This window comes from Branchiostoma lanceolatum, chromosome 12, assembly GCF_035083965.1.
Source record: "Branchiostoma lanceolatum isolate klBraLanc5 chromosome 12, klBraLanc5.hap2, whole genome shotgun sequence".
NCBI classification, from domain to species: domain Eukaryota; kingdom Metazoa; phylum Chordata; class Leptocardii; order Amphioxiformes; family Branchiostomatidae; genus Branchiostoma; species Branchiostoma lanceolatum.
Window position 1 is genome coordinate 17824199 of NC_089733.1, and position 21017 is coordinate 17845215.

General features: G+C 43.1%; 2 protein-coding genes across 4 annotated transcripts in view; both read right to left on the reverse strand.

Annotated features, from left to right (window-relative positions):
• Positions 1-21017, reverse strand: part of LOC136445587 (uncharacterized) — a 58753-nt gene that overhangs the window by 10580 nt on the left and 27156 nt on the right. The gene's annotated exons all lie outside the window — the stretch shown is intronic.
• LOC136445569 (complement C3-like) overlaps positions 1-21017 on the reverse strand; it is a 40597-nt gene that overhangs the window by 6689 nt on the left and 12891 nt on the right. For 2 of the 3 annotated variants that reach the window (XM_066443643.1, XM_066443645.1), the window contains 24 exons: positions 20638-20868; positions 19915-20112; positions 18919-19113; positions 17692-17883; positions 16960-17106; positions 16246-16320; positions 15727-15844; positions 15013-15307; positions 14231-14459; positions 12016-12228; positions 11244-11352; positions 10523-10624; positions 9627-9815; positions 8992-9076; positions 8233-8392; positions 7770-7847; positions 7118-7286; positions 6594-6808; positions 5471-5629; positions 2828-2887; positions 2088-2371; positions 1554-1644; positions 946-1023; positions 196-298 (listed from right to left, as the gene is read on the reverse strand). In XM_066443643.1, the coding sequence (XP_066299740.1) occupies positions 196-298; positions 946-1023; positions 1554-1644; positions 2088-2371; positions 2828-2887; positions 5471-5629; positions 6594-6808; positions 7118-7286; positions 7770-7847; positions 8233-8392; positions 8992-9076; positions 9627-9815; positions 10523-10624; positions 11244-11352; positions 12016-12228; positions 14231-14459; positions 15013-15307; positions 15727-15844; positions 16246-16320; positions 16960-17106; positions 17692-17883; positions 18919-19113; positions 19915-20112; positions 20638-20868 (3775 nt within the window). Of the gene's footprint in view, positions 1-195; positions 299-945; positions 1024-1553; positions 1645-2087; positions 2372-2827; positions 2888-5470; positions 5630-6593; positions 6809-7117; positions 7287-7769; positions 7848-8232; positions 8393-8991; positions 9077-9626; positions 9816-10522; positions 10625-11243; positions 11353-12015; positions 12229-14230; positions 14460-15012; positions 15308-15726; positions 15845-16245; positions 16321-16959; positions 17107-17577; positions 17602-17691; positions 17884-18918; positions 19114-19914; positions 20113-20637; positions 20869-21017 lie in introns of all 3 variants that reach the window. The other variant, XM_066443644.1, reaches the window with a different exon arrangement.

Below are 21017 nucleotides of genomic sequence, written 5' to 3' on the forward strand. Positions count from 1 at the left end.
TGTGGCAGTTAGATTAACTGAAAGTTTATTGGAAGATCTTGCCCGTAGGCTAATTGCAAGTAACATGAAACATGAAAAAGGACGGACAGACAATGGGTAACAAAACAGTATATAATGTGGCTACTCTAGTCTAAATGTTTACGATAAATTCTAACTTATACCGACACAAGATGTCATCCAAGTGTTGTTTCCTACCTGGCTGGTAGTAATCGTAGACGCTGACTGGTACAGGCTGGACCCTTCCGACTAGATCCACTCGTTTCATGCGAAGACTCACACAAACCTCATCGGAAGTGATCTGGATTGCAAAAGGCAATTTTGCATATGTGAGCACAAAACCTTATTTCTGCTGATCATCAAATCTTACCTCGTTTAGTTAAAATCCTCCCACACCATTATTGATGTATAGGGCAGTGCCCATCTCCGTTTCATAGCCCTGGGCCACACTGTGGTGCAATCACTGCAGCAGGGGGCTAGTCCACTGGCAGTGGAGTGTGTTTAACTTCCATACTGTTTCAGAAGTATGTACCATTTTTATAAAGTCTTTGGTATGACTCAATGCGCCTCTTGTACAGAGGTGTCCTACCTGGGGCTTGAACCCCAGTCCTTCTGGTCCAAGTAATTTGAACCAGATGTGGTGAGAGGTAGAAGGCGCAGACCACTACACCACAGGGACACCCCCCATTCCTCGTTTAAACACACCAAAAAGTAACACCCCTTTGAACTAGAGACTGTGACCAGTCAGTGACTGCTTAGCGACCACTTTGCAGATCGATGAAAACATTTTTCACGGACAACTACAACAACAAATTAACAGGTTATTTTCTTAGTCTTCTGTGTCCCTTTCTGCGTTTCTCTCTCTAGAAGTGCATGCTTTTTTTGGGCTACCCTCAAGAGGAGTTGAAAACGTACACTACTAGATAGACACACTTAAAGTTAGCATACCTGATCGAAGTACAATAGGGCTGCGCGGCCTGTGGTCTCGTAACGCTGGACAGCTTTCTCCCCAGCACGGTTCAACAGCTAGATACATGAGACAAGACATGCAAACATGTTACTACAACAGGGTTAATTCTTATAGAAGTTAAGAAAACAATGACCACATTATGGTTAAGTCTAATAATCTTTTTTTCTTTTCTTTTTACTCAATGGTCACCACAAAACAAGGCCACGAGGTTACGTGTTACATACATATATATAACTGTAACAACGACTCTTTTCCCTTGGTTATGATCAGAAACATCATGAGACTAGCTGAACTGCTCACTAAGAGTGAGGACCAACCGACCCAATAGGAGAAGCAGGGGTTACCAAGGCTGCTCGGGAAATTTCCAACCCCATTTGGACCGGAATCCCAAAATGCTTCCCGCACCAAGCTTTCAGTTGCCATTTTTAGAGTCTTTGCAATGTAAGGCCAACACTCTATCGTCTAGGCCAATGCACCAGTTGTGGTTAAGTCTAACCTTTAGCACACTGAAGTAGCCGTTTGGTACCTCATTCTCTATTGGTTACAGAGAGGCCAAGTTCAGTGGCTGAAGCATAGTTTCCATCACCTGTTCCAAGTCTTGCTTGACCGGTTCGAAACCGGAGAACACACCGATGTCCATGATGGCCATATTGGAGGCACCCCGCTGGCCTCGGTAGCTGAAACAACACAACAATCATCGTCACTGTAAACTTATTTGTCAATCAACATAAACATGAGATTGTGCTGATAGTGAGGTAGCTGCAATGCTTTTTTTAATCAATAGACCATTTTGATTGATTGATTGATTGATTGATAGTGCATGCTCAATATCAGTGAAAAGTCAGAGCCCATGTTGTTAATTTTCATAGCTAAATTTGTCATTTTAAGTTTACAAAAATACATTTTCATCAAAATCATGTCATGAAGTGCAGAGTTTTGGGATGAACAAGGTGAAAATTTTTCTCCAAGAAAATTTCCGTCCAGAGATGGAGGGACGGGTCCTGGAGACAGTCGGGTCCTGATGGCTGCACCACTGAAAACTCTACAGCTCTTGTGTTAAGTCTGAGAAACGACACAAATGCTGTTTCTCAGAGTTTTATCTTTAAAATCTGATTTTCACCTGGTGCAGACTTGAACCCTCTGGAAGTACTGGCTTTGGTCGTCCTCTGCTTGACGCGCAATCCGAGACCGTCTTGACCTCAGGAAACCTCTGATGCGGGACCGCGAACTGAACGCACTTCTTTGCCGGGCGTCGAGTCCGCCTTCACCGTAGTCTGGATAGTCCTCCTCTCCTTCCTGATCTTCCTCGGGTTCCACCGGAGCTTCTGCCTCCTCTGTCGTCACGACGACCTCGAAGAGGCAGCGCTCGCGGTGAACATCCGGGGTGTGGTAACGCACCTCCACCTGGAGGACAGAATATGCAATTATCTATTACACACAAAACTCAGGCCACAACAACTTACTTTCTTGGTTCTCCGACATTTCAAATTAAAAATAAGCTAGCAGTCAAGATGGAATCAGAAAGCTTGCGTCTTACTACGTCTACAATAACTCCCTGAAACTGCTTACACCTAGGTACAACCCTCAGACTCTGTTTTCATGGTAATATTTCAATTTAAGCATTATTTTTTGAAATACAAGAACCAACAAATGAAATTGGTTTTTCATGTATGGTCTGGTCATGTATGGACAAAATATCCTCTAGAAATCTGCAATCTAAGTGTCCTTTCTGTTTTTGTCTCAATGACTCTTTTCCAGTCGTGTCCAGGCCTGAGCGCGAGCTTGGGCTGCTGGCTCCACAGAATTTGAAGCAGATGTGGTGAGAAGCAGAGTGTGCAGACCTCTGCATCATGTACGTACCTGCATCTGTCCAATGCCAGTGCCACTCGTACTCAGGAACAACTTCCCTCCAACAGGTGCCTGAAATTAAGGTAGTCTGGAGTTAAGGGGTCTGTTTGTACTTCATGGATACACTACCTAGCCTGGTAACATCTTCTAAGTTAACATAAATCTCTGACCACTGATCCTGTCACTGTGTTGGGAGTCTGGACAAGTGACTTCCTTTTACTCTTCTTCAACTTATATTCCCTAACATCCTGGAAGCGTACCTCCCTTGACAATACTGGATTGCCCATTCTCTGAGTCACATCCTGCTATCATCATCTTCCCATATTCCTTGTACTTTCTCAGAACATAGCTCCTGAGCTTTGACTCACTGACCATTTCCTGCCGGACATAGGGACATCCCAACACAGCTTGACCTCTTACACTTTCACTAGCGCACTGGGTTTCAGATCATTAACTCCGCTTAATAACTGAGAAGTTAATAAGCTCCCAATAATTCCACCAGGGTACATAATTCCGCCACTCTGAAAAGATACGTCCAAACAGATCTCCAACCAAACATCCCCTAGTATAATGCACTCCTGTATATCTAAACTGTTGCATACTTGGATGGAGATACAGTCAAACTTGTCCATCCAACCAACTGTATCCTACAACCAACTCTTGTCAACAACCACATTCAGACAGTCCCGTCCCATTTTACATAGTAAGTGAACTCTTTCAAGCAACCAACTGCAGGCTTCAACCAGCAACCACCTCCTCATGGGCCCCAGGGGTCATAATGTGTAGATTTTACACTCCATTCAACAACAAAATGGTTGACAGCGGCAATCAGTCCAGTCAGCATTTCAATGAAAGATTCTACAGTCGCCGGCAAGCTTGTGTATGTAGCAACAAATGTAGAACAAAGTGAATTCAAATGTAGCAACAAATGTAGAACAATGGAGACACGAATCTCAATGTAAACATTCATTGTTAGTACAACAAAGGTTTTGTAAGTGTACCCGAAAAATCTTTTGTTATGTTAATGTTTATTGGCAATGTAAACGATAGTGAATTGTAGTCTTGTAGACAACAACAGTTTAGTTTGTTTTTTATTGTAACGTTGGGTAACCTAAATTCGTGGGGTACTTAAAGTCGGGATTTTTCGAAAACGGGGTATTTAGGGATATGTGCTAGATGCAAAATCAGTTATAACGCCAGCAATGCAAAGCAGATAGACTAACGTATTCAGAACACTGGCTGAAAAGCTTCGATAACCATGCATTAGAAGTTGGCGACGTCAAAAACTCTCCGTCCCTTATTGACAGAGTCTGGGGGCTTCGCGGGAGAATCACCCAGCACGGTTGTTCGCTGGTTTATAAGACAAATGTCACATCTCCTGCCTGCTAAACACAATTATTTATAAGACAACTTATTACAATCTCTTTTGCTAACCTGCAACTGGATTCTAAGTGTGATCAATCATCAAAACTCCTCTCTGTTGCTACAACCTACGGCACGTGTATTTTCCCGCCGCCATATTGTTAACCAGAATCCTGTTGTCAAGCAGACGACAAAGGTTTGTGAGGAACACTTTTTGTCTAAATGCTGCGTGTGATAGTGGACTGAGGAAGATATTTTCCTCAAAGTTTGCTCCTAACACAACAAGGAACACATGGACATAGTAGTATTACCATTGCTACGGCATCCAGCTAACTTCCCATGAATAATGTAACGTTACACGTTGCCCGATGATGACGATGGGCCGACTTTGAGTGAAGTTCTACCGACTCAACACACGGGTTGTTCCGGAACTGGCCTGATGTGTGCGGTACGGCCGTTTTTTCGTGTATTTTTTTTACTTGGACACGTCTATATCCATAGCACTCTCCTCAAGCCAAGGATAGAACGAATAGCTGCTGTATAAAATGTGATTAGCGGTAAGATATTCAAGACGAATCTTCTCTCCCGAATTAATGTGCCCCCCTGTCCGACAGCACCGTAATTGTGCGTGCGGCGGACGGTAGTTTCAAGTTGAAATATTATGGTGTCAGCACGACTAGAGACAAAATCTACCATATATATGATTAGTGCAAAGATAGTACATGATACTGACAGAATAATAGAAAAAAAGGATGGTTTATTGTTCTGCTAGATTGATTTCAGTCAACCATTATCGGAAAAATCCCGAATTTAGGTTACCCAACGTTATATACTGTATTTCTTCACTTGTCTTGTAATTCTACATGTATATGCATAACAGGCAGATAAGTGCTATACGTGCTAAGTATTTATGCAGCCTCATGCCCACAAATCAGCGAACCGACCCCAGTTTTATCCAACAACCAACTCAAGTCAACAACCATATTTCCTTGGTCCCTTGACTGGTTGTTGGATGCAAGTTTGACTGTATCTCAAATCCATCGTTTTTCAAAGTGGTGGATTCATGCGTTGATGTAGGTTATCCATCCTATCAGCTAAAAACTAATCTTACAACAAAAAATCTTGTCCTTTAATCTTTTCCAACTAATCAGAATCCTAAATATCTCTACAATTATCATATCTAACAATACTGCATTTCATGCTGAAAAGTTGTTCATGACTACAAACCCTTCACTTTACAGGACTGTGTGTAATTATAATTTTTCAACAGTACAGCGAATACACTCTACTCACAGTCTTTTCTTGCTTGATCAGGGCGTTAGCCTCATCAACGTGAATCTCCTCGTTAAAGTCGAGGTCGTTATCGGAGGTCATCTGACAGGTGAACTGTGTGGGGTCGATCTTGGTGCTGCCGCAGTAGGACGACAGCGCTTGGAGAGCCACCACCGTGTCCTGTGTATAAAAAGACAAAAACATTGCGTTTTTTGTCTGTCTTTGTGTTTATTACTCAGAGCTTTTGGGTCCTGAAGGGGAGATATAATTCCGCTGAAATTTCAGGGCTCTTTCTAAGCAGAGTTACAGGGGTGTTGCGCCCCATGCCCTTACCCTGGGGAGCAGATCCTCTGACAAGTGTAAAATTCTGATTGACCAGGGATGCTACTAGGTTGTATGTGGCCAGTCTTTGACCTTGACCTGTCTGACTGTATTTTCCCCTCAGGAAGCCTTAGAATGCCCCATACTAACTTAAATTTCTATAAAACTCCACACAGTAGGACGACAGTGCCTGGAGAGCCACCACTGTGTCCTGGAGGGGAGAAATCATTTGTGTGATGATAAGAGACTAAAATTTTAGGCCTAACCTAGTTGGTTCAACACACATACACACAGACAGACACACCCACCCGAAAACATAACCTTCTTGGCAAAGGTAATAAATGACGGAAGTGAAGAAGGAGTACAATCCAACACTCAACAGAGAAGGAGGGCTACATGCACATGTCAAACTGTCAGACAACAGAAGCTACATGTAGTTGACTCATTAGCATCAACCTTGTCTTGAATTTTTCTAAATCTTTTTCCTATTGGACTATCTAAAATTGTACTCACTTAATTTGCCTGTCTATCCATAGTTCGTGGGTAAAAACCTGCTGATCGACAAATCTTCTTCAGTGTCGCTGACGAAAACTTTAAGTGGAAAGTACTTGAAACATCCGACCATTTCCAAAATCATAATCAGTTGCTTCAGAGTAACGGCTATTTGGCATATCTTATTACCTGGATGTCTAACCTTCATCGACATAAGAAGGAGTGTTGTTCACCTGAGTTGCCCCCTGCTTAGTCCTAAGTAGACAGCTAAAGAAGAGAGTTGAACTACACTAAACTCCAATGAATGAAGTGAAGAGGGAGTATAGTTCACCTGAGTTGACACGAAGCCCCCGGCGCTGTTCCGCTGCAGGGTGAGCCACACCACGATGGGGTTGGAGTACTGGACGTCTCCGAGGTGCATCTGCGTCAGTAGCGCGTACGCGGTGGTTTCCACGGCGATGGCGCTGGGCTTGCGTGTGTACCAGTAGGGCTGCTGTCCGTCGGCAATGCTGGAGGCGTCGGCTTCCCAGTAACGCGAGTTTGTACCTACCATCAACAAGTAATGTAAATCAATTTATTTTCACTTGGACTATATTTCGTAAAGGCAAGTTAATTTTATTTGTAGTTTCTTGGATTCTAATGATGCTGAAACATTACCCAGAATTTTATACTGAAATATTTTGTCAAAAAATGTACCAACAAACTCACTCACTCACTCACTCACTCACTCACTCACTCACTCAATCAATCAATCAATCAATCAATCAATCAATCAATCATGGGTGGGGCATGGAGTCCGGAAAAACAAAATTTGAGCTCACAAAAAAAAAGCCACAACATAACCCAGCTCCTTACCTTCGTCATACTTGGCAATACTTCTGAGCTTCTCGTTGGCAGTACCTTTGACTGGACTGTCGGCTAAGTGGAGCGCGTACGTTACTATGGCGATGACATACGGCCGCTTCAGCTGGTCCAGCTGTCTTTCTAGGAACCTGGTCGCTCTCTCAATGGCGATGCTGCGTTCCTGAACAGCATAGTAGATACAAAAAAAGTAAAAAAGTTACTCCAAATTTACTTCTCCGAAAAGTCTGTGGGTTCCTCCTGGTATAGACAGATGGATAATACCAATGAAAATATCTGCCTGCTATATAGTAAGACTTCAAAGTGCAGCCCCCTGTGGGATATCGATAGCTGGCTGTCAGAGTCAACTACACAAATGTCTAAAAAATGGACAATAAACTGCGCAGTAAGCGTGAGTGAGAAAAATAGGAGAAAGACAAGGGAAATACTGATAATATTAGAGTAAATGGATGGAGAAGGGAGACTGGAATAGTGTAAAGGTGGGGAAAGGATTTCCAACAAAAATAATTTTGCACAGTATTCAATTCTTAAATCAAGATCAACTGAACTGCAAATATATATCGAAGCCTTGAAAAGGGGAAATATGTTGACCCAGTTTTCAGTAAAAGACCTGATAATAACATATTACTCAGCAAGCTGTACTCACGGCTATGGGGCATTCACAGTTCTCCAGCAGAGAAATGAGCACAAATGCCGTCATGGATGCGTCTCCCTGAATTCCACCCTGCAATAAACAGTCATGGAAAACCACAGACATTAGAGTTGTTTTAAAACACGACAAACATCACTCACGCAAAGGCCTACCCACAAAAGTACTAAGTATATCACAAAAATCCACTCAACGATGTCCTAATTATACTACTAACTAACTACTGAACAACAAAAGACTAACATTGATGAACAACTGTATTCCCTTATGGTAGTTTTTGTCTTCAGATTATACGTTTGTCTGTACTAGTACTTTTGTGGGCCAGCTGTTACCAGCAAGATCAAGTTGGCTGTCTTAGAGTACAACGATGGTGTATGTACGTAATGACCTGTTTCATTTCTAAATAAATACAAAACAAAACATGATCTTGGCAGAAGAACAATTATGTGAACGTTCCTACCGTCATCTCCCGGTGATGGACCTTGTAGACCTCCTTAAAAGCCCCATCCTCCCGTTGCGTGCTGAGGAGCCACTCGGTAGCCTTACACACCGCCTCCTCATCTATGCTGCTGACAAACTTCTTAGCCTGGCAAAACACTTTGTTCACAAAGGCTGTCAGCCTGGAGAACAAGTAAATAAAACTGTCAGTGGGCCAATCACATGTCGAGTGGTCACTCATCTTTGGAAGTTGTCAGGGTCTTGTCGAGCTCATTTGTTCACTTGTTTGTTTTCTTGTTCACTCATTCAAATTGTCCATCATTAAATTTTGTAAAAAACTTGCCAATCATTTATCAAAGCTATGGGATATCTGTTTTGCACTTACCAAGTGCTGCAGGGATATCTGTTGTTTTGTGCTTACCAAGTGCTGCAAGGATATCTGTTGTTCTGTGCTTACCAAGTGCTGCAAGGATATCTGTTGTTATGTGCTTACCAAGTGCTGCAGGGATATCTGTTGTTCTGTGCTTACCAAGTGCTGCAAGGATATCTGTTGTTATGTGCTTACCAAGTGCTGCAGGGATATCTGTTGTTCTGTGCTTACCAAGTGCTGCAGGGATATCTGTTGTTCTGTGCTTACCAAGTGCTGCAGGGATATCTGTTGTTCTGTGCTTACCATGTGCTGCAGGGATATCTGTTGTTCTGTGCTTACCAAGTGCTGCAGGGATATCTGTTGTTTTGTGCTTACCAAGTGCTGCAGGGATATCTGTTGTTCTGTGCTTACCAAGTGCTGCAGGGATATCTGTTGTTCTGGCCCCACACAGAGAAACATCCTTCAGTTCGTCTGTGGCCAAGTTGTGTGTTGTAGCCTGAAAAATGAAAATATTGTTTTGTTTGAAGGTGAAGGTTAAGGTAGTCCTATAGCCTTTTTAAGGCTGTAAGGGTGTTGGGTCGTTATCCACCCCGATTCTGGGAAACTTATAAATAAAAAATGCCCAATTTAACATTGTGGCATCAACACTGCAATTATATATAGCACATGCACCTTGTCGCTTTACAACAATTTTCTGAAAGGCATCAAAAGTGCACAGGAAACACGCTATGACGTCAGTCCCAGGGTGCCAAATGGAGCACTCACATTGGCTGTTTTTAAATATTCACATTGATATAAGGCCCAAACAGTAGGCTATACTTTGTCAGAAAATATACTCACAGTATAGTCCACTGTTTGGGCCTTAAATCAATGTGAATATTTAAAAACAGCCGCTGTGAGTGCCCCATTTGGCAGCCTGGGACTGCCGTCATAGCGTGTTTCCTGTGCACTTTTGATGCCATCGAACTGTGCTGTGGGGCACGCTTACATACATGGGTTTTCACTTGAATAAACAAATGCAGTCAAGAAACTTTTCTCCGCCTCACCTTTTCTGATGAAGTCGTAAGCCTTCTCCTCCACGTCTTTGGTGATCTTGTCAGTGCAGTGCAGGTAGCTGAGGACGTACACGTTCGGAGCCAGCTTGATCATGGTCTGTTCTCCACAGCCGGTGGGAAGCCGGAGAAGCGTCCCCAGCCCGCCGATGGTGGTGGTGATGGTAGGCCCCATGATGTCACCTGGGGATGGGAAATGACAGGAGTGATATTCTTACTCAGTTCTGTTCTATTCCTTGAGGGATATGGAATTACAGTATTTTCTTATTAATTGTGCAAATTATTCCTTCATTTGCATAATTTGCATCTCCTTCTATTTGTCAGTTACATTTGCTACATTTTTTAATAGTCCTATCATGGACTGCTGTGGGTTTAGATTTCCTCATTAATCATGCAAATTGGATTCTGATTTGAATAATTACCATTTCATCATATCAAGAATCACTTAAGATTTCCACATATCAATGTTGTATACAGGTTCTAGCTATCCCTTTGTGTTTTGACACTAGCTGTAGTAGCCTGGAATCCAAACCTATTATAGCTCCCGAGTGTTATTTGCGGAGAGAGACTCTCTGCAGGGCCCCTGGCGACAGGCCCTGCTAGCAGGGTAATATTTGCCAGTGTGCCAACTGACAGGACTGTTAGGTGCCACATGTTACAGAGTCTTTTTATGCAATATAGCAGATTTATAAACTTTCCTAATTAATTATGCAAATAAGGGGGCCCACGATCTAATCATTTCGAGATCTCATAAAGACCTACCGACAGACCAAATATCAAGACAATCCACCCAGGCATTCTCAAGTTATCATGTTCATACACAGACACACACACACACACACACACACACACACACACACACAAAAACTAGAGAAAGTTAGAGTACAGACCCATGACACTGATGGCACATGTCTCCGACCCTTCGATGGTCTCTGGAGGCAACCGCACGTCAACAACGTCAAACTGCAGTCCATTGTCAGGGTCAATGTCATCTGTGGAAACAATCATTATGGACATCTCACATGTAAGTGCTGTTACAGTAGTTTTGTAGCCTGGCATCCAACTGCTTACAGCTATTCTTCTCCTATCACAACTACTCATTTTGTATGAAACTGTCAGTAAGATACATTGTACAGTCCAACCTGGTCGAGCAACCACCTGGCATGGACAACTAACTGGTGCAGGCAGCCACATTAAAACAGTCCCATCCATTTTACATAGTTAACCCCACCCTGTCCTCAGCAACCATTTTCCCTTGAAGTTCCTTTAGTGGTTGCTGAGGACAGGTTTGACTGTACAGTATCTTTAAAAAGTCCATGCTGTCATTTCTTCCACTTCCTTGTTTCAAAGTTGTTGTTTTTAACATACAGGAACAATACTAAGACTTATTTACTAAAAAATCCATACCATATGACGATTCCTGTTGTTAAAACATGTTTTTCTAAAATTCCTTAACAGCTTTTGCACAAGAGAGATGAATATAAATATCTATATATCTACATACATTCATACACACACACACACACATACATTTATATACAGGCTATATGATCTTTCCTGGTTTGTCCTTAACATCAAAATCTACAAAACGTAATCTGAAGGGATGCTCACGTTCAGTGGGAAGTGAGACCTCCTCCTCCCCCTCCCGTTTCTTGTCCTGCGCTCGCCCCTTCGGATCCACGAAGATGGACCGCACCAACCTCCGCTCGACTCCCTCGGGCTGGTACACAAAAACAGTCACATAAAGGTACATACATATACAGGGCTCGAGATACATTTTTGGGTCAACTTCCACTGGTGTAGATGAAAAAAAAATTACTTGAACCTAAAAGAAATTACGTTGATGAAGGTTAGACATCCAGGTAGTAAGATACGCCAAAAATAGTTACTCAAGCAACTGGATAAAATTTTTACCTGAGTTTATCCAGTTGCTTGCTTTCAAGAGTAACCTAAAAGAAATTACTTGCACTAAAATTTATTTTTACATATTTGGGAAAGTACGATGCCCCTATTCCCTAATCGAAAACCTAACCTTCTGGCAAGGTAATGACCACATACTTCTGAGGTAGGGTCTTGTGACAACATGTTAGTATAGCAGTTAGGGTGTTTTACCCAGTACCCAGAGGTTCTGGATTCAAATCCCCTGGCATACCGTCGATGTTGTGCCCTTGGGAAAAACACTTTGCACGATGTTCCTCACTCCACCCACGTGTAAAATTGGGCACCTGACTTTGGTCAGGGAGGTAAAAGGTGGTGGAAGGAGAGGGATGGGCTCCGTCTTCCAATACCGTGCCCTAGACACAGTGGATAACAACCCACTGCCCCTACAGCGTCAAAAAAGGCTTTAGGACTACCTTATTCTTTACTGGCTGTTAACACTTACGATCACTTGCAGCGACTTTTCGATGATGTCACCACCCGCGGCCGTGCTGAAGGCGAGAACGCGGATCGGGAACGTCCCGACCTCCAGGGGGATGATGGGAAACAGGACGGAGGCCGCGTCGTTGCCCTTGATGAAGAGTGTTTTCCTCTCGCTTCTCTCTCCTGCCCTCGCTCCGGAACACACACCCTCCACACCTTGCAGGTACACATTCACCTGTAGACAGAATTGTAGATGGTGTGACACTATATAATAGAATACAACATAGGGTATTCCGTATCAACTGTTAGAGGGCCGGGACCGAGGGTGATGCGAAATACACCACCCATACAATACACACCCGAGAAAACATGCATTTCAATGTGAAATGCACCAGAAGTTGAAAAAAGTTGGTGTCCCCGAAAAAAAAATTTTAACAGCCGAATCCAGTATTCGAATTTTCGATAGCGGTGCACTTGAAATGCATTCTTGATATTCTATGGAAGCCCCGTGTGATAACCCAAAGTTATCACCCAGTCCGGACACCCGTATCGAACGTTGTTGCGGCCTTGTTATGACATAAAGTGTGGTATCTTGAGTATAGTTGTAGAAGTGACACTAGTAACGGGGGGTGTCCATAGTCCGGTAACTGTTCTAAGTGAATGCGCATGTCTTTTATCATCGTACATTTTGCCCTGAACCCACAAAAAACAAGCTTAGATCTTGTAACAGGCATATAACTGTGATTAAACCTACATAGAAATGGTTTTCATTTAAACAGTAGCGTTCCCCACTTTGTTTTATTACGCACAAAAGTCACGGCAGTTTTGGGGTTTGCATTCTAGTGGAACGTTCTAACACAAAAAGGGGGTCCAAACTCCGGTAAGGTGACAAGCAGGTCATTACCGTGGATGTTTAAGCATCCCATGTGAGTAGAATTACACTAAAGCCTTGCAATATCATTTTTTATCGCAAATATGTGCCATAATTTGTATTACAGTAATTGTTCAAATACGGTGAGATAGAAATTTCCCCTCTCACGGCGAGATCAACCTGCCGCTGAAAACAAAATGGCGGGACATTGTTTACGTTGCCTGCGATCGTATGCCTTTACGCTTTCGGCTTCATTGATGGTCTTTTCAACCTTGTCATTGATAGCAGCAATATCTATGGGATTTTTTCAGTCGGTAGGGTTCAATTTTCTGGAATGGTCGGCGCTCTACCGGCGGGTTGACTAATTTAATTGTGTTAGGCACCTCTTTTGGCTGCCGTCATACGTCATTGGTAACTTGGTGAAGGGGAGACTAAAGGGATACAATAAATGCCAGTAATGCATGTAGCCCTATGGGGAAGTTAAGAAAAAGAAGGTGTCATTATCTCAGGAATCAAAACATCAGACTACAATAACTTACCCTCAAATACTAACCAGTTATGTCAACTGTCATCAGATTCATCCCTGACAAATTCTATACGGCTATTCTCCAGATAACCCCCCCTAATCAGAGCCCTTGGATAGGCCCTACAGGCTTCAAACACCTAGTTGAAGACCATCCCACTATATCAGGGGGGTGCCAAACCCCACAAGGTAGAGAAAGACCATTTATTTCAACCAATTCAGCAAATACAGAGTCTATCCTACCACAGCCTATCCTATATTGCCCAGATTTCATAAAAAATCCCACCAAAAAGAATTTTCAATGGTTTAAACCCTGTTTTTTACTTGGAGTCTCTCATCGTGCGGTCTGGGCGCAGGCGCAATCCCTTTAGTCTCCCCTGAAGCGACAGGATGAACACCGCGGCGTCATTTTAACTCCGATTATCCAACTTTAAAAGCAAAGATGGTATATAGGTTTGTTTTAAGAGGAATTCTAATGAATGTCCTTCCTATATGTGGTGGTATCGTTTTACATGTTGTCTTCTACGATGAACAATGAAAGAGTTTCGAAGGGCATGTTCTCGATGCGTTCGCTCGTCAACCCGCACGGAAGGCGTCAAACTTGTGCAATTTTTGAAATCTTAATCCGTTGGGGCTTACCAACTTCAACACATACTCCAACTTCGTGGTGATTTACATGAAGGTTTAGTCCATAACTGTAGGTGTACTTATCATATGCAGCTACCCATGCATATCTCCGCAACAATGATTTTTAAAACCTTACCGGACTATGGACCTTACCGGACTATGGACACCCCCCGTTATGGTGGCCAATAAATGAATGAATGAATAAACTGAACTCACCCTCAAGTCCTGTTGGTCGTAGTTGAATATCGTCGCCCGGATGGCCACTTGCTCCCCCCGGATGATGGAGTAGGGCAGCTGAAGGTCGATGAAGAACTTCTTGAAGGACTTCATGCGGAAGGGTTCGGCCACGCACATGCCGTTTGCAGTGGAGATCCCCACGGCTTGGATGACCCAGGTGGTAATGCTGCCGGGCACTGTGACTGGCACGATCGCCTGACCGCCAGCACTGGGGAGGGAAACAAGTCAAGGTCATTTTCATTCAACCGTTGTTATAAAGTTAGCCTTGACACAGACTGTTTGGGCTTGGATGACCCAGGTGGTGATGCTGCCGGGTACTGTCACAGGCACAATCGCCTGACCGCCATTACTGGGAGGGAACAAGTCAAGGTCATTCAACTGTTCTCATAAAGGTCATTTTTCATTCAACTGTTGTTATAAAGTTAGCCTTGACGCAGGCAGTTTGGGATGCTTGGATGACACTGCAGAACACTGTCTAGAAAGCTTTGATAACCCTGCATTCGGAGGCAACACAGTCAGAAACTTTCCGTCCCATATTGGAACTTTTGGCCTCATCATGGGAGATTTGTACTATGCTGTTGTTCACTGGAATTTTGGAAAATTGGCATATCCGCTTCCAGTTGAACACAATTACTGACAAGACAAAGTAATAAAAACGGTTAAACAGCAAGTCGACTCAAGATGTGTTCAATCATCAAAAAACTCCTTTTTGCTGCCACACATGTAACTCTATACTACCAGCACTATGACGAGTCACTTACTCCACTTGGACGTCCTCAAAGATCCAGGTTTCTGGGAATTCCGTGCGCGCCACGAGCTGCGACTCGTCTTCGTCGATAGGGATATCCAGCAGGCCCCCGCCGCCCCCCATCCGCCCGCGGCCGCGCCCCAGCCTCCGTACGCTGCGCGCGTGGTTACAGCACGTCAGGAAGGCGAAGTAACACTCGTCCTGGGAGGTAGAGTTCAGCTTGGCACGTTGGAGACAGGACCGACCGAGGGGATCCCACGTTTGGCCCTCGGTGCAGCAAGGCTGGAGAGTTTCATTGAACTCCATGGCTGCAAATGGCATAAAAGAACATGGTTTTATTGTCAAAGTATACAGGAACATGGTTTCATTGTCATGGAGTGAGAGGATCCCACGTTTGGCCCTCCGTGCAGCAAGGCTGGAGGGTTTCATTGAACTCCATGGCTGCAGATGACATGAAAGAAAGTTTTTGAAAAAAAAAATCAAAGAAGGAAGCAATCAAATCTTAACATCTTCTTTTTCATGACTTTTTCTGGTAATTCTACAAATACCTGAACAATAGTCATAATACAGTTAGTACCTACTACAAGCCAACCTAGCAGACAGAGGTGCCTGGCGTGCTGCCATCAGGCACCCACATACTCGTGCAAGCAAGTCTTACCCCGCATCACGGGGAAAAACAGGCGATAAAACGGAGGGCGAGTGTGTGAGTCGTAAATGGACAAAGAACCTTTTGCCTCCAGCGAGTTTTGTAGATCCCTTTTCCTGCGGGACTGAGTTCCGCAGCCTGCGTTGCTGCGGACTGCAGGGGACAGCTGGGTGTTGGTCAGCACAGTCACACCAGCATCCTGCAAAATACAACGGGGAAATTAAAATGCATACAGAAAATGTAGCACACTTAAAAGATATCTAATGGAAGAAAATCTCTACAGAAGAAAGACAAATTACCACCATAACGGCTTATAAAAATGGACTGTGCATGTAATAGTACTCAGTCTGGTATTAGACCATATCTTCTCTGTAATTTGTTCAAATCTCTACAGTGTTAATAGCTTATTTTTTATACATTTTTTTCTGGATTGTCTCCAGGTACACCTTAAAACCTGTCACATAGTGTGATCTACTGGTAAAATAAGCAAAAGGAAATGAAATAGATGTAAGATAGACACATGCTACATTCTATCCAAAAAGTCTGATTTGGTACACTGACATGTGTTGAGTCAACAATCTCGTTTGGATCATTTCTTACCTTAAAGACGGTTGCACTGTCCTGTCCTCCTCCGGGGCCACATCCCTGATCATACTTAGCCATGGCCTGGAACATCTAGCACAAGATACAAAAGTAGTTTAATACTGTACATGTATTGTAGACACATGTACATATACTGTAGGTATTCTTGTTGTTGTTTTCATATGTGTTTACGTGTGTATGGGCCTTTGAGCCCGAAGCAAGCAATGAGTAGATAAATGAATAAATAGATAAAATATATAGTCACCAAAGTAACTTATCTGCATGGACTTTCCTTCATAAAAGTTGCTTCACTTTCTAGCCAGGTTCAAAACCTTAAGGTCTTGAAACATTTGGGGTGGTTCTATTTTCTCGGCTTTCTCTCGAGATCCGAATGCAATTCACAAGGGGATGCCTTTTCAATGTACTACTTCTACCATAACTGTACTACAGAAATGTTTCAACCACAAACTTGAAACACAGTAAAGATAAATTACAGTAATAGTTGTAGAATTAAACACTGTTAAACCTTGTTTATGATACATAGCAAAAACAAATGTGAAAAGTTGTCTACAAGCCTGTATGAAGCACAGCTCAAACCAGAAAAAGAAAACCACAGTACTTGACAGACACTCTCAGTTAGTGGTGAAAATAAAGTTTAAACTTTTATCTAATGCCAACCTTTTGAGAAGTGTGTCTGTTGTAGTTATTGAGCAGGTAGAGTTTTGAACTAACCTTTTGAGAAGTGAGTCTGTTGTAGTTATTGAGCAGGTAGACAGCCTGGTCCACAGCCAGCAGTCCCACCAGTGAGTTGGGGTCGGCCTCTACCGCAATGTTGGCCTGTTCCTGTGGCTCTACGTTGTCAGTGGAAGACACCGTAACCTGCAAAAAGACAGAGTCACTGAAATATCAACTAAGTCCTGTGAATAGTTTCATCAGGTTGGTAAGTCACTAAATAAAAAGACTCTTTGTAAACAACCAAGTGATTAATTCACTTTATTGTGGATATATTACACTCCTGTACATTTGGGAGTTTGGGACCGCATTGTAGATACCGTTCCCTGTAACAGTTTTTGGGAATGCATCTATAAGCAGCGACACCTGTGCTGCAGTGCTATGTGAACCAGTCAGAATTGCCTTGAAGAAGGTGACAGATGGTCACCAAAACGTTGGTTGAATAAATCACTTGGTTGTGTACACTTTAAGAGTCTTTTTATTCAATATCAACTAACTTCTAAAAGAGAATCTGTGTCACACATATACTTGTTGTACATATTACTGTCAAAGTATCATCTGCAAAACTTTCTTATGCAAAATAAATTCTGGCAAATGGCAAACCATCCATTATCCTACCTTATTTCTGCAGACGTTTTCGATCTCCAGAAGCGTGGAGTCGGCCACCACTTTCTGTACACCGTCCTTTATTCTACAAAATGACAATTTCCTGTACACCGTCCATTGTCCTACCTTATTCCTGCAGACATTTTCAACCTCCAGAAGCGTGGAGTCCGCCACCACCTCCCCCTGAAGGTTGATGTAGTACACGATGAGACGCGAGATCGGCGCCATCACCGCGGAAGTGCGGAACGTTATCGTCTTCAGAACGCCTCCCTGTCGCACGATCTTCCCCTGATGTGTGACCTGTCCCCGCGTCACCACCTACGAAAGGTAAAACAGGGCTCACAATCCTGGGTGCATGTGTACCTTTGTGCGCCCAAAATTGGAGCTGTGCAACTAATTTTTGACTGTGGGTGTACTAGTGCACCTAGATATTTTTGTAGGCTCTAGGGTAAAGGTACTATAGTACACTAGTAAACAGTATCAGAAAAAGCAATATAACCCTTTGTTGCACTTTCTTTGATGCACTACTTGTCTGAAAATTGGAAGCTATAGAATTACATATTGGAGTTCTTAATTATAATTATAAAAGCATCAAACTGTAATTATGTTTTGCTGACATTCAACTTTATTTTATGTGGTGCACCCAAATTTCTTTCTGTGCACTTGGTAGGGTGCACCAGTGCACCTATTTGCAAAAATGGATTTCGACCCTCAGACTCAGAACGAAGCATGTTATCTATTACTGGTAGTGCGGCCAAACTACAGCTCGCATATTTTTGGCCAAAATCAAAGAAGAAGATGTGAAAGAAAAAAGTGAAGAATCCATTGTTTGGTATACCATCCTCGGTGTGTTAAGTCATTTGTTAAACCTTCCTGATGACCACTTAGAATAGATTTCATAATGAAGGCAACTTTTTTTCCCAGACTTTTCTTTTTTTGCACGCTCGCATCAGTTTTGGGGTTCCCGAAGAATGTCATCCATATATATATATATACATAATCGAATCAACATGGCCTAACTCGGAACACAACATCTTTTTCCCCAGGCCTTACCATATAGTTGTAGCTCTGAACGTCGTTCTGTTTGGTGACGACTGCCTATACGTCTATGGTGTCATCAAAATGGCAAGTTTTCTTGTGATGGATCAAATATTATAAACGTTTTATCAAAATTGGAAGGATGTCACTTTATTGTTGCAGATAATGTTATGCTGTCCATCTCTAATTCTATTGTGATGTCCTGTCTTTGTTAGCAGGGCTAGCCCTTTGTAACAGCCACTGGCTAGTTGGGCAGCCCTGGCTGTGTGTCCTGAACAGCCAAACCAATGAATAAATAAATAAATGTCACTTTACCATATAGTTGTAGCTCTGGATGTCGTTCTGTTTGGTGACGACCGCCTCGACGTCGATCGCCTCGTCCACAGGGATGGGTCCCCTCTGCAGCACGCGCACCAGAAGGTAGCTCCCGGACGGGGACTGGTACGGCGTGGCCTCGAAATCCTCCTGGGCCTGGTGTTCGTTAGGCAGACCCACCTGCTCCGTCTTCGCCTGGAGTTTTCAGACATTAAAAGTACATTGTAAGTAAGTAAGTTTGTTTGTTTGTTTCTTAGCCTGGTGCTCTTCAGGCAAACCCACCTGCTCCGTCTTTGCCTGGAGTTTTCAGACATTAAAAGTACATTGTAAGTAAGTAAGTTTGTTTGTTTGTTTCTTAGCCTGGTGCTCTTCAGGCAAACCCACCTGCTCCGTCTTTGCCTGGAGTTTTCAGACATTAAAAGTACATTGTAAGTAAGTAAGTTTGCTTGTTTGTGTGTGTGTTTGTTAATTTGCTTGTTTGTTAGCTTGGTGCTCTTCAGGCAAACCCACCTGCTCCGTCTTCGCCTGGAGTTTTCAGACATTAAAAGTACATTGTAAGTAAGCAAGTTTGTTTGTTTGTTTGTTTGTTTCTTAGCCTGGTGCTCTTCAGGCAAACCCACCTGCTCCGTCTTTGCCTGGAGTTTTCAGACATTAAAAGTAGCTTTGTTCATTTATTCATTCATTCATTCATTCATTCATTCATTCGTTCATTTGTTGATGCATTTGTTCAGACCCTTGTGGTGCCTAGTGGCACATACATGCAGGGCAGCAAGTGTTCGTTCATTCGTTCACTGTTTTCATGGTCACCTATGCACCGTGAACTCATCATTACCGTGAAAAAAACTGTTATCATTTATGATTCCTTCACACATCTGTTCTGTAAATCACTTGCCGCCACCGTGAAAATATCCATTTTCCTTACACCGTGAAATTTTACTACCGTGAAGATAAAGTGAATTACAGTACCTAATTCTACACGTCTGTTTCCCAACTCACCGTGACGGTTAAGGTCTGTGTTTGAGGGGGTACGTCGACAGTGAAGCTGGCTTGTCCGTACTGGTTGGTCGTGTCGCTGTTGTGCTCGTTGTTACGACTCAGAATGACGATGGGGTCCTGACCGGGAATGATCGCTGTGGCGGACACTCGAACTGGAATGTCCTCGGCTGGTTTCGTATCCGGGTACGTCAGAGTAAGCTGCAAAATAACAAGCGGCATTTGTTCATTCTCCTAAGTTATCATCATCATATCTTGTTGCTCCTAAATGGTAACAGTGGACAAATTAAAATTTCTCGTGTCCAATATTTCATCACAGTCCACTACAGATTTGCCTTAAGAATATAACCAAAACTTGACAAAGATTCACCTTTCCATAAAGCTTACTACTGCAGGTCCTTATTGGAAAAAGAGGCCCCGCTGGATAGTTGAGTGGACTTTTTTTTCACTTTCGGGCGTGACCCCTACGTGGCCCTGTGGGACCCCCTGCGGCTGCCAGGCTATTTTTGGGCCCTGGCCAGGACCTCGATTCATCTTAACCCGGACTTGAAATCAATGCAATAACAATGCAGATAACAAACAGACGCCTTGAGCTAATTGTGCGAGCACCAGTTTAAGGTACCTGAATGTACTCTTAAGGTTCAAGACAAGAGACTAATGACAAGTATGCAAATCACATGTTGACATAAAAGGCACGCCATAGCTGCTATTGGTGCATTCACATACCTTGACAAGGAATGGCAAGCCTGGCTTGAAATGCTCTGCAGTCAGATCGTAGCCAATCTTGAACGGCGAAGTCTCAAACCTGACGGAATTGAGAACGGCTATCTCTCGCAGACCCCCCGCTTCCTCCGTCACGGCTGCCTCCAAGTACAGCCGGCTGCCCTCAGGGAACCACAGGTCCAGGTCTTTGATTCTTTGTGTGTCAATTTCATAGAAACCAAATCCATCATTCACCTAAAAGTTAAGAACCTAAGTTAAGAACGTTGAAATACAAAACAAACAGATATAGAGACTCATCAATTCCTTATTTGACAGGTTTATTAAACAGCTAAGTAATAAGTTCATCTGTAAGCAATGTACCATGGTACTCTTTGATTCCTATG